General features: G+C 36.9%; 1 protein-coding gene across 8 annotated transcripts in view; it reads left to right on the plus strand.

Annotated features, from left to right (window-relative positions):
* The window catches only part of PHF20L1 (PHD finger protein 20 like 1), a 56,602-nt gene extending 42,602 nt beyond the window's left edge, over nucleotides 1–14,000 (plus strand). For all 8 annotated transcript variants that reach the window (XM_069005503.1, XM_069005506.1, XM_069005508.1 and 5 more), the window contains 5 exons: nucleotides 550–649; nucleotides 2,756–2,951; nucleotides 3,352–3,721; nucleotides 7,264–7,426; nucleotides 8,534–14,000. In XM_069005503.1, the coding sequence (XP_068861604.1) occupies nucleotides 550–649; nucleotides 2,756–2,951; nucleotides 3,352–3,721; nucleotides 7,264–7,426; nucleotides 8,534–8,676 (972 nt within the window). In that variant the 3' untranslated portion in view covers nucleotides 8,677–14,000. The remainder of the gene's footprint in view (nucleotides 1–549; nucleotides 650–2,755; nucleotides 2,952–3,351; nucleotides 3,722–7,263; nucleotides 7,427–8,533) is intronic.
* Nucleotides 14,001–17,204: the final 3,204 nt, after the last annotated feature.

Below are 17,204 nucleotides of genomic sequence, written 5' to 3' on the forward strand. Positions count from 1 at the left end.
CTCTCCTATTCTCTTGTTTCTCCTCTTTCATTTTCTCTTCATTTTCTTTTTCTTTTAGATTTTCCATTGGTGCGATATTAAAAGCACATCTTTCTAGCGCACTGGAGAGATGCTTTGTAAATATAAATAATTAAACTGAAGAGTTTTCTACTTTTCACTGTTATGCTGTAATGTATTACATTATCTTTCTACTTTACTATAATATTATACTCCTGTCTTATGTTTCAGTACTAAATATGTAGGTGCTAAAATACTGAATGTTGTAATAAAATTCTATTAAATAATACATCTTCAGTTTCTTTTTTTTTTTTTTATCCAGTCTGGAGTTTGTGGTTGAGGTAACTTTCAGATCTAGAGCTCTTTTTTTTAGCTTGATGTCTTTGTCTACCCAAGCACAAATTGCCCAACTAAAATAATCTTGCTCAAACCAGCTATTTAAATGAAACTGCTGTTCTCTGGATTTTGATGATACAAGAAGTAGCTTCTGAGTTTTTGCATCTGCTTGTCTCAGTTTTAGTTTTTGCTTTTGTTGTTTTTTTCTGATGTCAGTGTGAAGAATGCTTGTGTTGGCAGCACAGTGTATGCATGGGACTGTTGGAGGACAGCATTCCAGAGCAGTACATCTGTTACATCTGCAGAGATCCACCAGGTATGGATAAAACACCTTTATCTTCAGCCCTTCTTGGGATTTTGGAGCAGATATGTTATGAATTTGCTTAAATTGTTCAAGCTTTGTCTGTTCTGTGTTACTTGTAAAGCTTCTTTGGGGCAAGTGATTCTAAGTTTGGCTCTGAGCAGAAACTTACTTTTGTGTTAGTAACATCATGGTCAGCTGTGCTAAATCTTACCCATAAACTCAGTTACCATTGTTTTACTTGTTGAAACTTAATTCCTCCCAAACCTTAGCACTTTTTTATGTTGGTATAGTCTGGAAAGTCTTTCTAAAGAAATCATTTTTGTTCAGGGATCTGTTTTGCCAGTACTTGGAATCACATTTGTTCATTTGAATATTTTCTTAGAGGAAAAGGACTCAGTACCACAGTACACTCAAATATGCTGTGGATGGCATTTCATAGTAATTGCAATTTTAAATGTTTACATTTGCCCAGAGCTGTGTAAAAGCGTGGAACTGAATATTTAAATACAGAAGAATCTAGCACATCTTACAGTAAACAATAGTGCACAAACAGCATATGTTGAACTTCAGATCGTTATGTTAAATTTGTAAGAACTAGGAGAACTCTATTTACTTTTAAACTGAATAAATTTGATTAGGAAGATGTTGGTTTAAAAATCATTCTGCGATAAACACATTTTTCTTAACAGTTACTTGGAGAAAAACTAAAGAATTTGAAAGTTTTTTTGTATTTTCTTTAGACAATTGATACAAATGCACATACCTGTCTTCTGGTGAAATACCCATCACTCCAGCTGTTTCAAAAGGGCAATGAGACTACAACCTCAAATTTATTTTCCTTCTAAATTTAAGAAGTGAAATACAAAAATTGTTTGCAGAGTTTTCATGAGCTATTTTTGAAACAAAATATTAGGAAAATAGAGCTGGTTCCGTATGCCCCAGTGTGAATCGAAACTGGTGGTAGAGAGTCTTGTCTGATAGTTCTGTGTGGTGTCTCTTTGAGCAGCCCAGCTTTTTCTTACTAAACCCAGCTAATTTGTCTTGTGTTCTTTCCCTGCACTGTATTAGGTACTTCGTTTTCCCCTGCTATGCAGAGTCTGTGTCCCTAATTTTTATCTTCTCTCCCTTCCTAACCATTACTTCTTTTCTTTCTATGTCAGGAGAAAAAAGTCATTCTCAATGTCAGTATTTTAAAGTGTATTGGGATAATGGGCAAAAAGGAGATAGACAGGGTATTCTCCTGAAAGGTATGAAGGGCTTCCATCAACCTGTTCTTTGTTCTGTATTTGATGATAGTATGATTTGAAATCAAGTGTAAGATACTGCCATCAGTCCATCTGGGTTCCTTGTTGTAAACAATAACATTGCAATAATTAGCATTATGCATTTCTAGTTTTGGGTGGGCTTTTTTGGTTTTTGTTTTGTTATGTTTTTTTTTTTATTATTTGTCTGGGATTTTTAGTAGTTATTTAGCTACTGTAGAAGCATTAGCTAAATACTCATTCCTGCTGGTTGGGTTAAGACTGTTACCTATAGGAGGGAAAACCTGAGGCCCACATACATCAATACCCTCTCTAGAAGTCTGGTGAAAGGCACCTCAAAAGGAGAGTGTAAGAGCTCTGCTGTCAGATAACTTTGAAATATCTGCTTTTCCTGAAGCTTTTTCCTGGCTTCTAATAAATAGATATTGAATTCAGTATTGAAGCAAAACATTTGTCGTTTAGAAACAAACTGGTGTTTTGGATATGTCCATATAAAATGCTCTCTCTAGCATTTCTCTTGGTAACTTAGGCTTTTTTTTTTGGTGGTTATTTTGATAACAACACAGATCTTAATATCATGTAGTTTGATTGCAAAGGTGATTAGGCGTTAATTTCAAATGCCATTTAGAGGGGTCTTGAGGTTTCAGGCTTATTTTTGTTCTCATAAGTTTTAAGATTTTCCTCTTAATCCACAAAAACTAAATTTTAATATGTTAATAGCAAGCTCTTGAGTCATCCTTTCATTGATGTTAGGAGATACTTAGGCAAGTACAGCACATAATTGTGGCACTCTAGTTGTAAATATAACTCTGCTGTGGCTTTAGATGGCCCTCAATTTGTTTATTGCTTACCCCAGGACAGAGGTGGAGTGCCAAATATCTCTATGACAAGGACTGGTTAAACAATGGACACATGTGTGGATTATCGTTTTTGAAAGAGAACTACTCTCATCTTAATGCCAAAAAGATCGTGTCAACACACCACCTACTGGCAGATGTATATGGGGTAACTGAAATACTGCATGGATTGCAGCTGAAGATTGGGATACTGAAGTAAGTATCAGTCCAGGGTTTATTTTCCAGCTTTATATGTTCAGGTGGCAGAGACTAGCATTATTCCTTATGCATTTTTCTCTCACACTGAAGTTCTTTCTTGTATAACATTTTAAATAATTCAAGTGCAAGATGTGGAGTACCCTCAGTTTCAGTGGGAGTTAGGTGTTCAGCACCCAAACAGATATGGTCTGTTGGGACTGGTGATTTTTTTTTGGTAAATTTTGTGTTAAAGGGACATTCTAGATTTATCTTAAATTGATGAATGACCTAGGAATATTTCATGTTTGATAATGGTGCTTATCAGTAGCTAAGATCTAGGAGAATAGGATGCTAGATAGTTCAGTGCTCTTAATGGTGTTCTCTATAACTTGCTTTTTTTTCCTCCCCTTCATTGCAGAAATAAGCATCACCCAGACCTTCATCTCTGGGCTTATTCAGGGATGAGAAAAGAACAAGAACAAAGAACTGTTGGGGTAGAGAAAAAATTAGTGACTTTGCAGGATGCTGTTAATCCAGCTGAAAGGACATGTCATAGTCAAAACCATAAAGAGCCACCCAGTATACCCCAGAAGATGGAAGAAACATATATCACAAGTGAGCACAGTTACCAAAAACCACAGAGTTTTAGTCAAGACTACAAAGCAGTCACTGACCCTGTGAGCTCAGATGATGAAGATACAAGTAGCTTTGAGGAAGATCAGGAATATCACACAGAGAATAAAAACTGTTTACAGTATTCTTTTAAAGATGGTGGCATGAATGAGCAGGTAAGTATCATTCTTCATCTGGGAAACTTTATTTGGAAAAGTATGTTCAATCTGATAAAACTGAAGCATGTACAGGTATTTTAGAAAGTTTATTGCTGTCAGTCAACATATTCTATCAAATAAATCAGCAGAAATTATGGGAAGCAAAGTTGGGTCACTGAAATACTTCCAGGTGAAGTATGTTCATTTCAGCTGGTATATGAAACACAGAGTATGGTTAAAGTATTGCCTATGCTAAAACTTTGTTCTCAGTCTAATGTTTTGAGAGAAAAGAACCCTATTCTTAAAATGCAGGGTCTTGGAACAGCTTACATGGTTTTTGCAAGGTGAGGAAAATGGGACAGGTTTCCCTTTTTCTCTGGGTTCAGTTATCGACATGTTAGGGTTTTTTTTGTTGTTTGTTAAACCAAAGTTTTTTTAATAATGTTTATTATTGTACTGTGTTCTTCTTTTAATAGCAACACTACCTAGAATGCCATCCACAAGTAATGATTTACTGACCAACTAATTTCACCTCATGGGCAATTGCTTTTCAGTCTTCTATATTGCATATTTCTTCTAATGAAACATTTTTAGTCAGGATTATATTTTGCTGTTTAAACGTCTTTCTCATTTTTACATTAATGGTTTGAATCCATTGTTTGGTGGAAAAGGTCTGAAACTTGTAAATCTGGTTTTAGTGAAGAGCTCTCTGAGCAAAAACCAAAGAGAGCCAAACCTTTCTGTTTTCTACAATACCGTGTGAGGGTAAATCGTCCAACTCATCCCTCTTTTGACATACAGTTTCTGGTGTGGAAGAAATGAGTATGATACATCTTTTTTCTTTTTAATTTTCATTCTAAATGTGGCATGTAAGCTGTCTAATCTGAATGGGGAATTTTTGGCTCATTCTAGTTAAAAATACCTGTTTGTATGCTAAATTGCACGACTATATTCAGGTTTATAGTAAGGAGACATGCAGCAGTGTCAAATACACTTGCCTTCCAACAGCAGTTTAAATTGTCATTGTAAATAGTAAAAATAGTATAAAGACATTTAGAATGAAAGGAAAATACGGATGAGCAGTGAAACAAAACTTGTATTTCCTTCAGAGATTCAAGCATATATCTAAAAAGCTAGGTGCTCTCTGATACTGTCCCAAACAGATCTCTTCTTGGCTTAAGAGTGTTCTTTCCTTTGGGGACACCTTAGTCACCTTGCCATTAGTCAGCCTTGATACTAAAATAAGGCCTTCTGCCTAAACATGATAGGCATGGAAGAGCTCTCTTTGATTTCTCCATGAACCTGTTTGCACTCCCCTTAAAATTGACATTGAAGGACCATTTTTAAATTATCTGACTTCTCTGTAAGGTGCCCTTTCTCCTCTCCTTGTCAAAGTTTGATTGAGGCTTTGAATTTTCCTTTCTAGCACTCCAGTATTCTGGTTTTCCATGCTGTTTTATCTTACCCTAATCTGCAGTTCTGTTACCTACTTCCTTTTCTCTTACGAACACTGTTTGGATTGACTGTTACCAAGTCCCTTTTTGGGCTATGCATTGTCTTTTAAATTGTATTTAGTTTCCTTGGTTTTGCTTCTGAAAGCACAAGCCTTCCCCACCTGAACCTCCTGTTATTTCTTGTCCACAAGCTGTATCCTGCATTCTTCTTCTGCCATCACTCCCTGATGGCCTATGTTGATCCCATAGCTTAGAGGAGAACCTGGATTTTGTGATTTTTTTCAAGAAGCATTTACTAGCCATTTGAATAAATATAGAGAGCATTAGAAGAAAAAAACCCACATTTATGATGTTATTTAGATATTAAGTTATTTAGCTTTAAATTTTCTCTAACTTACTGAAGCAGGCTGAAAGACGATTTTGGTTTTAGAATTATGGACTCGGTTCCCTATACAGTGAGGGAAAAATGGTATTCCTGTGGTTTTAGAGAGGGTCTGAAAATTGGAATAGAGCATTTCTTATTTATATTGGAAATATTTTTCATTAGATTAACAACAGTTTGAATAATGAAAACACTGTGGAAGTAAACCTGATGTCTTCAGAGAAGAGAAATTTTTAATATCATAAAAGCATCAAAACTCTCATACCTTTCAAATGAAATTTATCTCTGATACATAATTTTAACTCCTGTAATGAACATTATGAGTATTAACAATGCTTATCCTGTCTGACTTGCTAATAAAGCTGCCCTCAGGTCACTAAGAGTTTTATTTGTTTGGTTGTTTTTTTTTAATTGATTTTAAGCTTAAAATGAAAGTTGGATTTTTTGGCTTAAGTAGTAACTTAAAATCCATCAGTTCCTATTTTCTTCTTTACCTCTCTTCTCACTCTTCCCGTGCTTGACTGGAGAAAGAAATATTTTAATAACAGACCTAACACCATTTCTTTTTTATGTGGTGTGGAAAATTAGCTTAAGCTCTTCAGAGAAGTGTATTAATACAATTAAAGTCACTCTTTGCTCTGGCATTTGGCATGAACTGACACTGTGTGAGCACGTGTATCTGGCATTCTAGTACTTAAAATAGAATCTTCAATAGTGAAAGAACTTCGTTGGATATAAAGTCATAGTGGATATAAATTGGAAGCTGTTAATTCTGCTAATTGCTGGAGATGCTGAGCATTTTAACACATTAAATCTGGTCTACTTCCATTCAATAGCTGAAACATCAAACGTGGAAAGATTAGGAGCTTGTTTATTATCTCTGGCTTGCTGTGAAAGTACTGATTATTTCAAAGAAGTCAATCTTCCTCCAAAGATCCTGTGTTTGCATAACTCTGCGTGTTACTGTAACTGTCTCCAAACCTGTTCAATTCTGTCCCAGACTTGTGCTTGGAAAGTAGGTGGAGTCATAACAGCTAGGAAGAGAAGTTTTTTGCCTTAATCAGCAAACAGAACAGATTGCCCAGAGAGGTTGTGGAGTCTCTCCTGCACTGGAGATGCTCCAGAACTATATGGATGCAATCCTATGCCATGTGCTCTGGGATGACCCTGCTTGAGCATGGAGGTTGGACTGGGTGACTCACTGTGGTCCCTTCCAACCTGACCCATTCTGGGATTCTGTGAAATAAGATGTCTGACTTCTTTGTGTAAAACAGTGACTGTTGACATCTTAGGTACTACTGCATTGTAGGGAGTTTTCCTTGGAAACAAACCTTAGGATTTTGCGTGTTTTTAGTGGCAGTAGACCTGTGCAATTCAGCACTTTATGGTTTAACTTGCTATTTATATAAAAAGGGCACAGAAGTACAATCTGTATTAACTACATTAAACATAGTATTTGAGCTGATAAACTTCAGTGTTAGGGAAATGAGGCAAAAGATATAAATGCTTATTTATGTGGAATTTGCATTTTGTTTGCTTTAGTCTATTGATGTGTCATAGTATGTGGCTTTTTGAATATGCTTTTTGTCATATATACAGAAGTACAGTTCTAAACCAGCAGAGTTTATCATGTGACTCAAATGTTGAAATCAACACCAGAAATTAAAACAAAGCAAAAAACAATCTTAAATGGCAATTTTTTTCTTTCCGTTGCTCCTATGAAGAATTCTGGTGAAGGAAACACTGTGTTTGTTTGTAATGAAAGAAAAGGCTCAGAAGAACAAGTGGACACACATCTTCAATGGCAGCTAAATCTCCTCACCCATATAGAGAATGTACAAAATGAAGTCACCAGCAGAATGGACCTGATTGAAAAAGAAGTTGATGGTAACTGCATTGCCAGATTACTTGTTAATATACCTGTAGCAGCATCTCTCATGACTAATGTATTCAAAGTGACCTGAGGCACTGAGGATGGATTTTTAAGTATTCTGTTCAAATTTGGGTCCCAGAATTATAAGCAGAGCTTGTACCCTTGATCTCCCTGCCCTCTTCCACAAGTTTTCAATGCCCAATAAAGTAGCTCAAGCACACAAACCCCCTGAGCTCAGGCTCAGACTTCAAAAAGCTTAGATAACTTGTCTACTCTTTGTCCAGGTATGGATCATAAAGTTGATGGCTTTTCGCCTGCAGCGATTTTTGCCTGATTGTTCTAGTAATTGACAATATTTAGGGGGGAAAACAGTGTTTATTGTGCCTTCAACTTTTTTTTTAATGTATTAGTAAGCAAGTGGTTTCATGAAGACAATTCAGTCTTCATGAGAAAACTTGAATGAAATTACAGTGTACGAGAATATTGTAGCACATAGGTGTCTATGACTTGCCAGTCATGGAAACTAGTAATTGAGGGAGCTTATAGTCTAGTCATAGGAGTCCTTAATTAATCTTTTAACAAATAAAATTATCTTATTTCTATTTGCAGTTTTACTTCCAGTATCCCTGCTTTTCCTAGGCAGTTTCTAAACTAACAGGGTTGATCTTTTACCTTCTCTGTTTCTGCAAGCAGAGAAATGAAAATGTTTGTTGAAGACTGGAGAACCATTCTGTAATCTGGACATTGTCCACAGGAGCTTGTGGAAGTGGCAGAAGGAAGCCTTGTGTTTTAGGGTTGCATTTTCTGTTCCAGAACTGTCAGAGAAGACCATGAACTGAAGTTGCTTTTATGTGTGTAGAGGGTAAATTGTGAGCCAAGGGTATAATTTACTCCCAGGTACCTTTTTATAGCAACAATCAAATCAGAAGGTTGGATTGTTCAAGAGAAATACGGAATTAGTTGGTGTTTCCCTAACAAAATTTCTTCTGTTGAATAAAAATCACAGCCTCAGTGTATTTTCCCTTTTTATGAAACACAAAGTAAGAAAGAAAAGTTTAATTTTTATGGAAACTGTTTCTCAAAGACTTACTCTAATCAACTTCTTCCTTTTCCTTCTGTAGTTTTAGAAAGCTGGCTTGATTTCACTGGAGAACTGGAACCACCAGATCCTCTGGCAAGATTGCCTCAGCTCAAACGACGTATCAAACAGCTCTTAGTTGACATGGGAAAAGTACAGCAAATAGCAACACTTTGCTCTGTATGACAAAAGGAAGAATAAAGTAAAAATAGCTTCTTTACAGTGAATTTTCTTATTAGCCACAAGACTGACAGGAAGACAGCAAAAAGCTGAGCATTTATCTGGTTCTTTGCTGATTACATTAATAGCCTGAAGCTTTAGAAAGAAGAGAGGAAGTTTAGAGTCAGGAATGTTTTATTGAGAATATGAATATTCAATGTCCAGCCTTCAAAATTATATATAATATACTGAGAAATGTCAATTTCTCGGTATTTTTACATGTTAAACAAGTAAATCCCCAGATACAAGAAAATGCAACAAACAAAAACTCTGTGAAGAGTATTGCTACTATTTTGAAACCTTGGCAACATTTCTAAAGTAGCAGAGTTCAGCTGACTAACAATGCAATCCTCTTTATCTTGCTAGTAAAAGGTAGATACAGATAGAGCTGTATCTTCTCTGCAAGGAAGGTTTTTTAGGTTATTTCTGTCTGTTATGAATGTTCAGGAAAACAAACATGCTAGCTTTGATTTTTGAAAAAAATTACTTGTCATGGTCTCCCTTTTAAAATATTTTTTTAAATAGAAATCCCTAGAACAGCACCCCTAGGCTCCTTTTAAACAGAAGTGGCAAATAGTGGTCAGATGTGCCAAATATTATTAAAATCACTGGGATGAGAGTTTGATTACGATTTACGTGAAGGTTTTTTCCAAAGTCCTACTCAGTGCCAGCAATCCATCGAAAATTGTATCTAGTTTATATTTTTTTATGTTTTATAGCAGTATTCAGGAATCAAGGTACAATTTTTGTCCTGGGTAGCTCTATTCTGGTGTTGGCCCTCTGAAAACTTCACCATCCTCCGTGCAGATGTGGAATGACAAGAGCAGCAAAACTGTCTGAGGCTGTGAATATTCTAAACCACTAGAGGAAAAAAATCACAAGATACCTTATCAAAGTTGTTTTTATAAATTTTTTCAGCTTCAGTGAGCAAAATGTCATGAAACCAAAGGCAACCTACTTGCTCTGTTTGCTCTTGTTGGATTTTGAGCCCAAGACTTTTCCTGTGCTGATAAGTTTCCGCTGTACCCAGTGCTACATCTACGTCTCTCTGTGTGTATGTATATGTGTATAGATGCACATGTACACATATACTTACCATGCACATTTCTCTCTACACATGTCTAGTTTTATTACAATAGACTACAAGAACTGGTGGTTCATGTTACCTTTTAACAAGCAGTTTCTAAAATTGAAAATAATGTATGTACAGGTTTTGAAATTTGTAAAATATGACTGTTAAAAGGAGGCTATTTAACTGAGGACATTAAGATACTTGAACATTTTATGCCTCACATCTGTTTATCAGTTCTAGTTATCTGTATAAATGCATTTTAGAACCGATAGACAGTAAACTTGAATTTACCTTTTGATAAGAGTACAAGCCACTGTACATTCAAAAATTATTTAAATTTGCAAACACACTGTTCTATATGTAAGGTACTGTATGTAAAACTGTTTATTAAAACTATTCTGTATACTCTACATTTTCCACTTTTCTTCCTGATCTGCATACAAATGTAAAAAAGAAGTGATTGTTACTATGTACAGACCATCAAAAAAATCTTGGAATGCCTTTTAAGGATGCATACAACTGAAAAATGTGCCAAAGATGGATTATCTGGGAAAGACTTTGCAACCAGTGCATTGAACTTTCATGATAAAACCATTATTGAGAAAGAAAGCGGCGTGGCTGGTTCATAGCTAAAGTAAACCTACCCTGACCTTTCCTCGCTGTCTGTCATACCTGAAGTGAGTTATCACTCCTGATGGCCAAAGCAAAATGTAAACTCCTGTTACAGAGTGGTTGCTATTTAAAGTCTTCCCACATCAAGCTTGTAGGAGACATCCCAGAGCTGCGTGATAACATGGAATTATGGAATGGTTGGCAACTCCATAATGCAGAAAGAACATAAGAGCTGAGGAGTTGTTGACGTTTTATAGCAACTGTTAATAAATACTCTAAGTTGATGCTTAAATAACTGCTTCAAACATGAATAGCTGAGTGACCTACTTGCTTTTGGATATGTGAGACTTTTTTTATAGACTATTCACTTGCTGCATATCCTTGAATGTGGTACTGTGTGTACTGTATAAGAGAAGTGTAAATCCAGATGAATTACTTTGAAACAAAGTGGAGTGTATTTACAGAATTTATACAGCATACACTGTAGCAATATTATGCAATGTGTGTGCATGCGTGTGATGTAATATAATTGTAAATGTTACTGAAGGTGAAAGTGGACTTGGAGAGTTCAGGGGGGAGGATAAAGGTTTTATTCTTACTAAAGAGATGGAGGAATGGTATCCTGAAAAGGAAATCCGAAGGTCAAAGTTGAAGTTGCCCTTGCAGCTTTAATGTGTCTTCTGTTTGTATGTGTAATGGCCTCTTAATTTACACGAATAGTAATTTTACCCCCAAGATCCTGCCTTGTTCAGGATGGACTGTGCTTACAAAAACAATCTGTTCAGTATTTTTTTAATGTTCATTGTGTAGTCATGTATTATAAAAATTCCTGCAAGCATTCATATCTTCTAAGAAATACAATCTCGGTGTCCGTACGGACCATGCTCTGTATGATACATCATGTACTGCTCGAATGTTTCACAAACTTGTCTGAATTTGCTTTCTCAAGTCGTGGTGCTGGTCTGTAACATGTGGACATTAGTTTCTGACCCCAGTTTCTCAAGTATTCAAAGGTTTGGGATGCTTTTGAGGTTTTTCTTTTAAACACAAGTCAAGTGCCATAAAAATGCTAAGTGTTTTGCACAGAATGTAACGTACAGTTGATTGCTTTGCTTGTGTGCCAGTCAACCCCAGTGTGATCTGGCTCTTACCAGTATTTCTTCCTAGTTGGCCTTATTGAGAGAATCTTATTCCTGTAGGCATAATTTTCCATCTGTCTTCCTACTTCCTCTCTAAAGAAGCCAGGGATGTACACTCAGTCTATTTGCAACATCATTTATTGGGGTGTGAATTGTGATTGCATTGTTTGATGGAGGGGACAGACCCTCTGAGGAAAAAATAGTATATGGCAGTGTAAGGACTGTTTGATATATGTGCACAGAAAGGCAAAATGTTTAAATTTGCAGCCTTCTTTCACTGAATAGGAGTTATAAATAGTAGTAGACAAAAGGGAAATGCCATTTTACAGAAGCCTCTTGTGATATCACAGGGCTAAATGGCAAGCTTTTGGAGCCTTTGAATGCCCAGCTTTTTGTCTGAGGGTTAGTTAGGGTTTTTTGTTTGTTTGCTTGTTCTTTTAATGGAGGTATCAGGGTGATTCAACTTCAAAGCCTGCTCCTACTTGTTACCATACCGAAGGCATCTACATCAGGAATTCTGTGTTTCAGTTGCAGTGATGGCAGCAGGACAGCAATACTGCAGTCATAAATGAAGTGTAGTGTTGGTGCTGTGGTCTGGTATGATATGATGGAGCTCCCACATTCTGGTTACAAAATGGACATACTTCAGGTGATATCACGGGATGGGTTGGAAGATGCTTCCTGTTAACCCTTTCCTTGGGTAGCTGTAGGTTGAATAGTGCCCATATTTTGGACATTCTGGCCTTAGATGCATAGGTCTTTGTTCAGCTGTGGAGTGGTTTACAGTGGTAGAAGCCTGTCGTTTTCTTTCAAATAGACAAAGAAGATGGCTTGCAATTTTCTGATAGATTTCCTGTATTTGCTGGGTAGCAAAGAATTGAAACTGTTCTTCCCTGGGTGCAGGTATCTTGTATGGCTGATAGCCACCTGTCTCTCTTAATTTTGTCTCTGAGCTTCTACATGTGCTCATCTGTTCGTTCTGCAGCATGCATCTGTTTCTCCTTTCATTCTTCAGCTTTCTGCACTCTGGTTTCTGTGGTGCCTGGAGGGTTTCATTCCTCTGTTCTCATGCCCAGTTATTCCTGGCTGCTGTGGGAAGCAGTCATGGGGAAAGGTCTCTTCAGCTCTTCTGTCCACAGCCTCCAGAGTGCGCTGGGACTTCTGTACAGTTGGAGTGTGTGCACCAAAATCAAAATCTCCAGGTCCCTTAAGTAAGCCTCTTCTGTCTTGTGCAAGTGGTGATCTCCCTCTACTCCCATCTGCCTTCTAACTTAACTAATTATTATTATTGAATTAATAATAATTGAATTAATATTACAGCAAAACCCCTCTGGCACTGTTGGGCTCCAGCACTCCTTGCCAAACTGAGGGTTGGGATGCAAAGGAGTCAGTCATTCAAACATTACAGTAAAATTGTGAAAGTATTTTGATGTTGTAAACCACACTATTTTTCCTTTGTATTTGAAGGAAAATAGTAACCATTTTTCTTCACTGGAACTATAAAAGGCACAAAACAGATCCTGAACTGAACTGGAGCTTGATGTAAAAATCAACAAACAGAGGGTGGGCAGGACTCTGCAGGCAGGGGCTTCACAGCCAAAAGAGCAGTCAGGCCATCCCAGCTGCCTTGCCCTATTAGTAGCTCTGTGGAGGTGCTGGTGTGTTAAGGGGGTGTGGGCAATGATGCCATTTATTTGCAAGCAGGATGGTTCAGAACACTGGAACTATAGGTTTTTGCTCTACTGCTTAAAAATGTTTCAGTATATGCACCTTAATTTTGGAGTGCTTATTAAAGTCAGAAGCTTAATCACTTTTGAAATGCCCATTGTTATTCTCACATTTTATTAGTTCACAATTTTTTTCTGTTGTACTGATTGCATATGTCTTTAGGTGAGGATTTTGCAGAGGCTGTTTGAAATGCTTCAGTAATGGTTTCTGTTATATTTTGTAACATCCTGGGTGCTGGGTGTGGGGGTCTGTCTTTAGCAATAAATATTATACACTATGTGTATATTGGTTTGTATATGGAAAACAAGTACAGAGCATGTAATAATGGTGAAAATACACTGCACAGAGTGCAGATTGTGCATTTGGCAGCCATTCTGCACCACCCTGAACAACCCAAATGAAAAATTGGATACCACATGGAGAAAATGAACTAGCATGAAAAATCATTCAGGACAGAAGTTCCCTTCCCTTACTCCATGGGCTGGATAGCTAAGCTAGTTCAATTGCTGTTTGCTTCAAACAGCAGTCTTCCTTTCCTGAAAACTGGCCAAGCCTCCTCTGTTCAGCTGTAGCCACGTGTGTCAGTGTATTGTCACTAAACACTGGGAGAGGCAGCACTGCACTATGATTAAATCTTCTATGAGAGAAGCAAAATACTTTCTTCTGTGATTTGTTTTTTATAATAGCAATAATGTTGACTGCATTCTAATACTCACAATAAAGGTCTGTTGAGATTGTTACATGCCTGGGCTCCCATTCCATGGACTTTTCTTCTGGTGAGCTAGTGAGTGTTTGAGTATGTTTTTAAAGCATTAGGGAATCTTCAGCTGCATGTTTAGCCTGTAGTTCATAGGTTATGTGCAGTCATTGATACTCATTTTTCTACATTGCAAGGCTTGAGGGAATCTTCAGTTGTATTTTAGCCTTTAGGCAAATGATACAATCAGTAAATTATTTACAGTACTGATTTCCTTACTGTATATGGCAAAGTAATTAGAAGGAAGGTTTTTCTGTTTCTGAACTGCTTTGGTGTTTAACAATTTCAGGGTTTGAGTTTTGCAATGCACTTCATTCTTTACAGTCCACGTCTTTCAACAACATGTTGACAGTGATGGCATCTCTTCTTGTGGGCAGACATCTGCCTTCTAAGGGTGTTTTGTGCCTTTGTACCATGTCATTAAAAAGTATCTTTTAGTTTTTACTTTTAGTGATTTAATAATATCATCCACAAGTTGTTCAAGACACTACTGTGGTAGAAAACAAATAAGCTAACAATGCTAAGGAAGTTCTTTTGGGCATCCTGTGGACAAAGGCACAAATGATAAACAGCAGATGAATGAAATTGGACAGAATCTCACTAAGCTACTGATACAGAATTCTTTTTTTGTTCACAGAAAAAGTAGATATGATCATAAATGTAACAAACTTAAAAATTTTAATTCTGAAACATTTTAATCATTGTTGAAGGGACAGTCTCAAAGCAGGCTCTCAAATTTAAGATACAAGAGCAGATTCAGATCTTGGAGCAACACACTGAAACATTTTTTCAATTAGCAGACTTCCTAAAGAAGAGGTTTCCCAAGTCAGACCATTCATCTGCCAGCCCAGTGTCTTGTCTGCAGTAGAAATAGGATGTCAGATCTATACAAACATACTGTGAAAGATCTGTGCAAATTGGCCTTTCCCTAAATGTATCTTTCTCTTCTAGCAAACTGAAGTTTCCTTTACCAAAATTTTTCAGAAGTCCATTGGTTTTATCAGTCACTTCACAGATCTGGGCTCCCCAAGTTTAATCCATCTTTTTTCATTGGTGGCTTACTGAATTCACAACTTTGTTGTGTGCCAGGAGCTGTGTTTGTCCTTGAACTTCCTTTCTGACTCCACTGGCTCTACACTGTTGCCTTTAGTCCAAAGAAGGTTAAATGCTTCATTATTGAAAAGACCCAAAGCAGTTTTGTCCCAACAACACCAAGAGTTTGGCACCCTGTTGCTGTCCTTGTGTGACTGGTGGTGACTTTTCTCACTGCCTCAGCTGTTTTTTGTCAAATATTGAATCGATTCAAGGTACAAATCCTGTGTGTCACTGCAGGTTGCAGACTGGCTCCTGCTTGGGATTTCAAACCAATCTGCATCCCAGGTGTTGTGAGAATAAAATACCTATTTTTCTACCTGGAATCACTGTGGTACTATTGGATAGAGGAAAACTGTTATCTTCAATGAATAAGTAAGAAAAAAAGCCATTTTACATGTCCTAGAAATGGTCAGTTCCTGCAGGGACAAAGCAAACTCAAGTATCTTTCACGGGCTTCTTTAGGTCTTGTCACCAAAGGCACTTTTCCAAATGGTAATTTATAATTTAAAATTTGACAAGTCCTGTGCCCACTTTTCTGATCTAGACAAGTTTAGCATGAAATTACTGAAACTTCCCCACCGTTTTTCAGTTTGAAGAAAGTGTCATGTATAAAGTGAATACACCGAAAAGTGTTTTATCTGGGGCTGTCATCTTGTTGTCTTTTAATTTTGCATCACAAGAGGACTTAATCAGAGATGATAGAGATAAGTGCTTCAAAAGGAAAGAAATGTGCTGAATGTAAACCTTAGTTATCTATCTGTAAGTGTAATAAATGGTGTTATTCTGTTTTTATGTAGCTTTCTTTAAAAGGTGTGAGAGGATTGTCCAACACTGGTGCTTTATTTAACACAGAAAAACAATTTATTATTTAAAGTAAATGAACTGATTGATGTGAGCATAATTTCACAATGTTTTCAGTTCTTAAAATTTGCTTCCAATTTGCTGCCTCATTTGGGGGGGTCCCTCCAGTTCTTTCTTTAAGCTAAGGTTGATTTCTCAGGCTCAATTTAATTTGGGTAAGAGTAACCTTTCTGTGGATACAGATGTCTGTGTATTTATATACAGGAATCATTTATCCCTGAGCCTTTCTATATGTAAAATTGCAGTTGCACAAACTGTCTCTTCCGCTAAGAAAGTGTATGCAAAACTGGAACAATGAATAAATGTCTGCTTGTCCTTTGAGGTTTGTGATTTCAGTGTCTCATCTCACTGACCTTTATGTTTCCCCTAACAGTTGTAGTTTGTAGTATAGATTGAGTAGCTTTTGCCATTGTGCACAACAAACAAAACCCTCATTTCCAGCACTAGAGTAATTATTTTGAAGACATGATAATTTTAAGGCTGTATTGCCACAGGGGTGTTTTCCACTTACTCCTTTTTTGCTCTTCATTGATGAGCTAATTTAAGATGTTACTCCATCTTTTCTCAGGTGCTAAAAATAGAAGTCAATTCCATTGTCCCTTCACTGAAGGTTATGCAAGGCTTTTCTTTGTATTTGACCAGCCATAGATAGACAAGTGCCTCTTTTTCTCTGATGAATGTGAATTCCACATACTGCTTTGTAAACAACTTTTTTTCCTTTTTAATCCACAGGCTCTTGCATCCCCTTGAATGTGCATGTACCAAGATGCCCACTTTGGTTTGACGCACATCTAGAAGTGGTTTAAGTGATGCCAATTGCCAAAATTCCTTTTCTCAGTTTTATAAGAGGCTTTTAAGACTTGGCTGTTCTTCCCAACTTGAGTAGTTCATAGGTTGTTTTCTGAGTGTTTATGAAGGAAAGAAAAATCGTCTTGGGAATCAACACTATGTATATACTGTGAGTTTGTGCTTCTTCCTGGTAATAATAGCCCTTTGATACTTCCTGCTTTCCTGTCTGCCTTACTCCATTATCAGCCTTTTATAGCAAAGAATAAAGAAGGAAAGTAAATAGCGACCTTAATAAATAAACTCCTTAATAAATTCCTCTCCCCATTTGCTGTGCAAGGAACCTGAATGACACTTTTCTAATAACTTCAGAAAATTGGACTAAATCAATATCACTCACAGACCCCCAACACACTCTGGAGATGTTTCATTGGCTCGGAGACGT

Source organism: Aphelocoma coerulescens, chromosome 2 (assembly GCF_041296385.1).
Source record: "Aphelocoma coerulescens isolate FSJ_1873_10779 chromosome 2, UR_Acoe_1.0, whole genome shotgun sequence".
In the NCBI taxonomy this organism is placed as follows: Eukaryota; Metazoa; Chordata; class Aves; order Passeriformes; family Corvidae; genus Aphelocoma; species Aphelocoma coerulescens.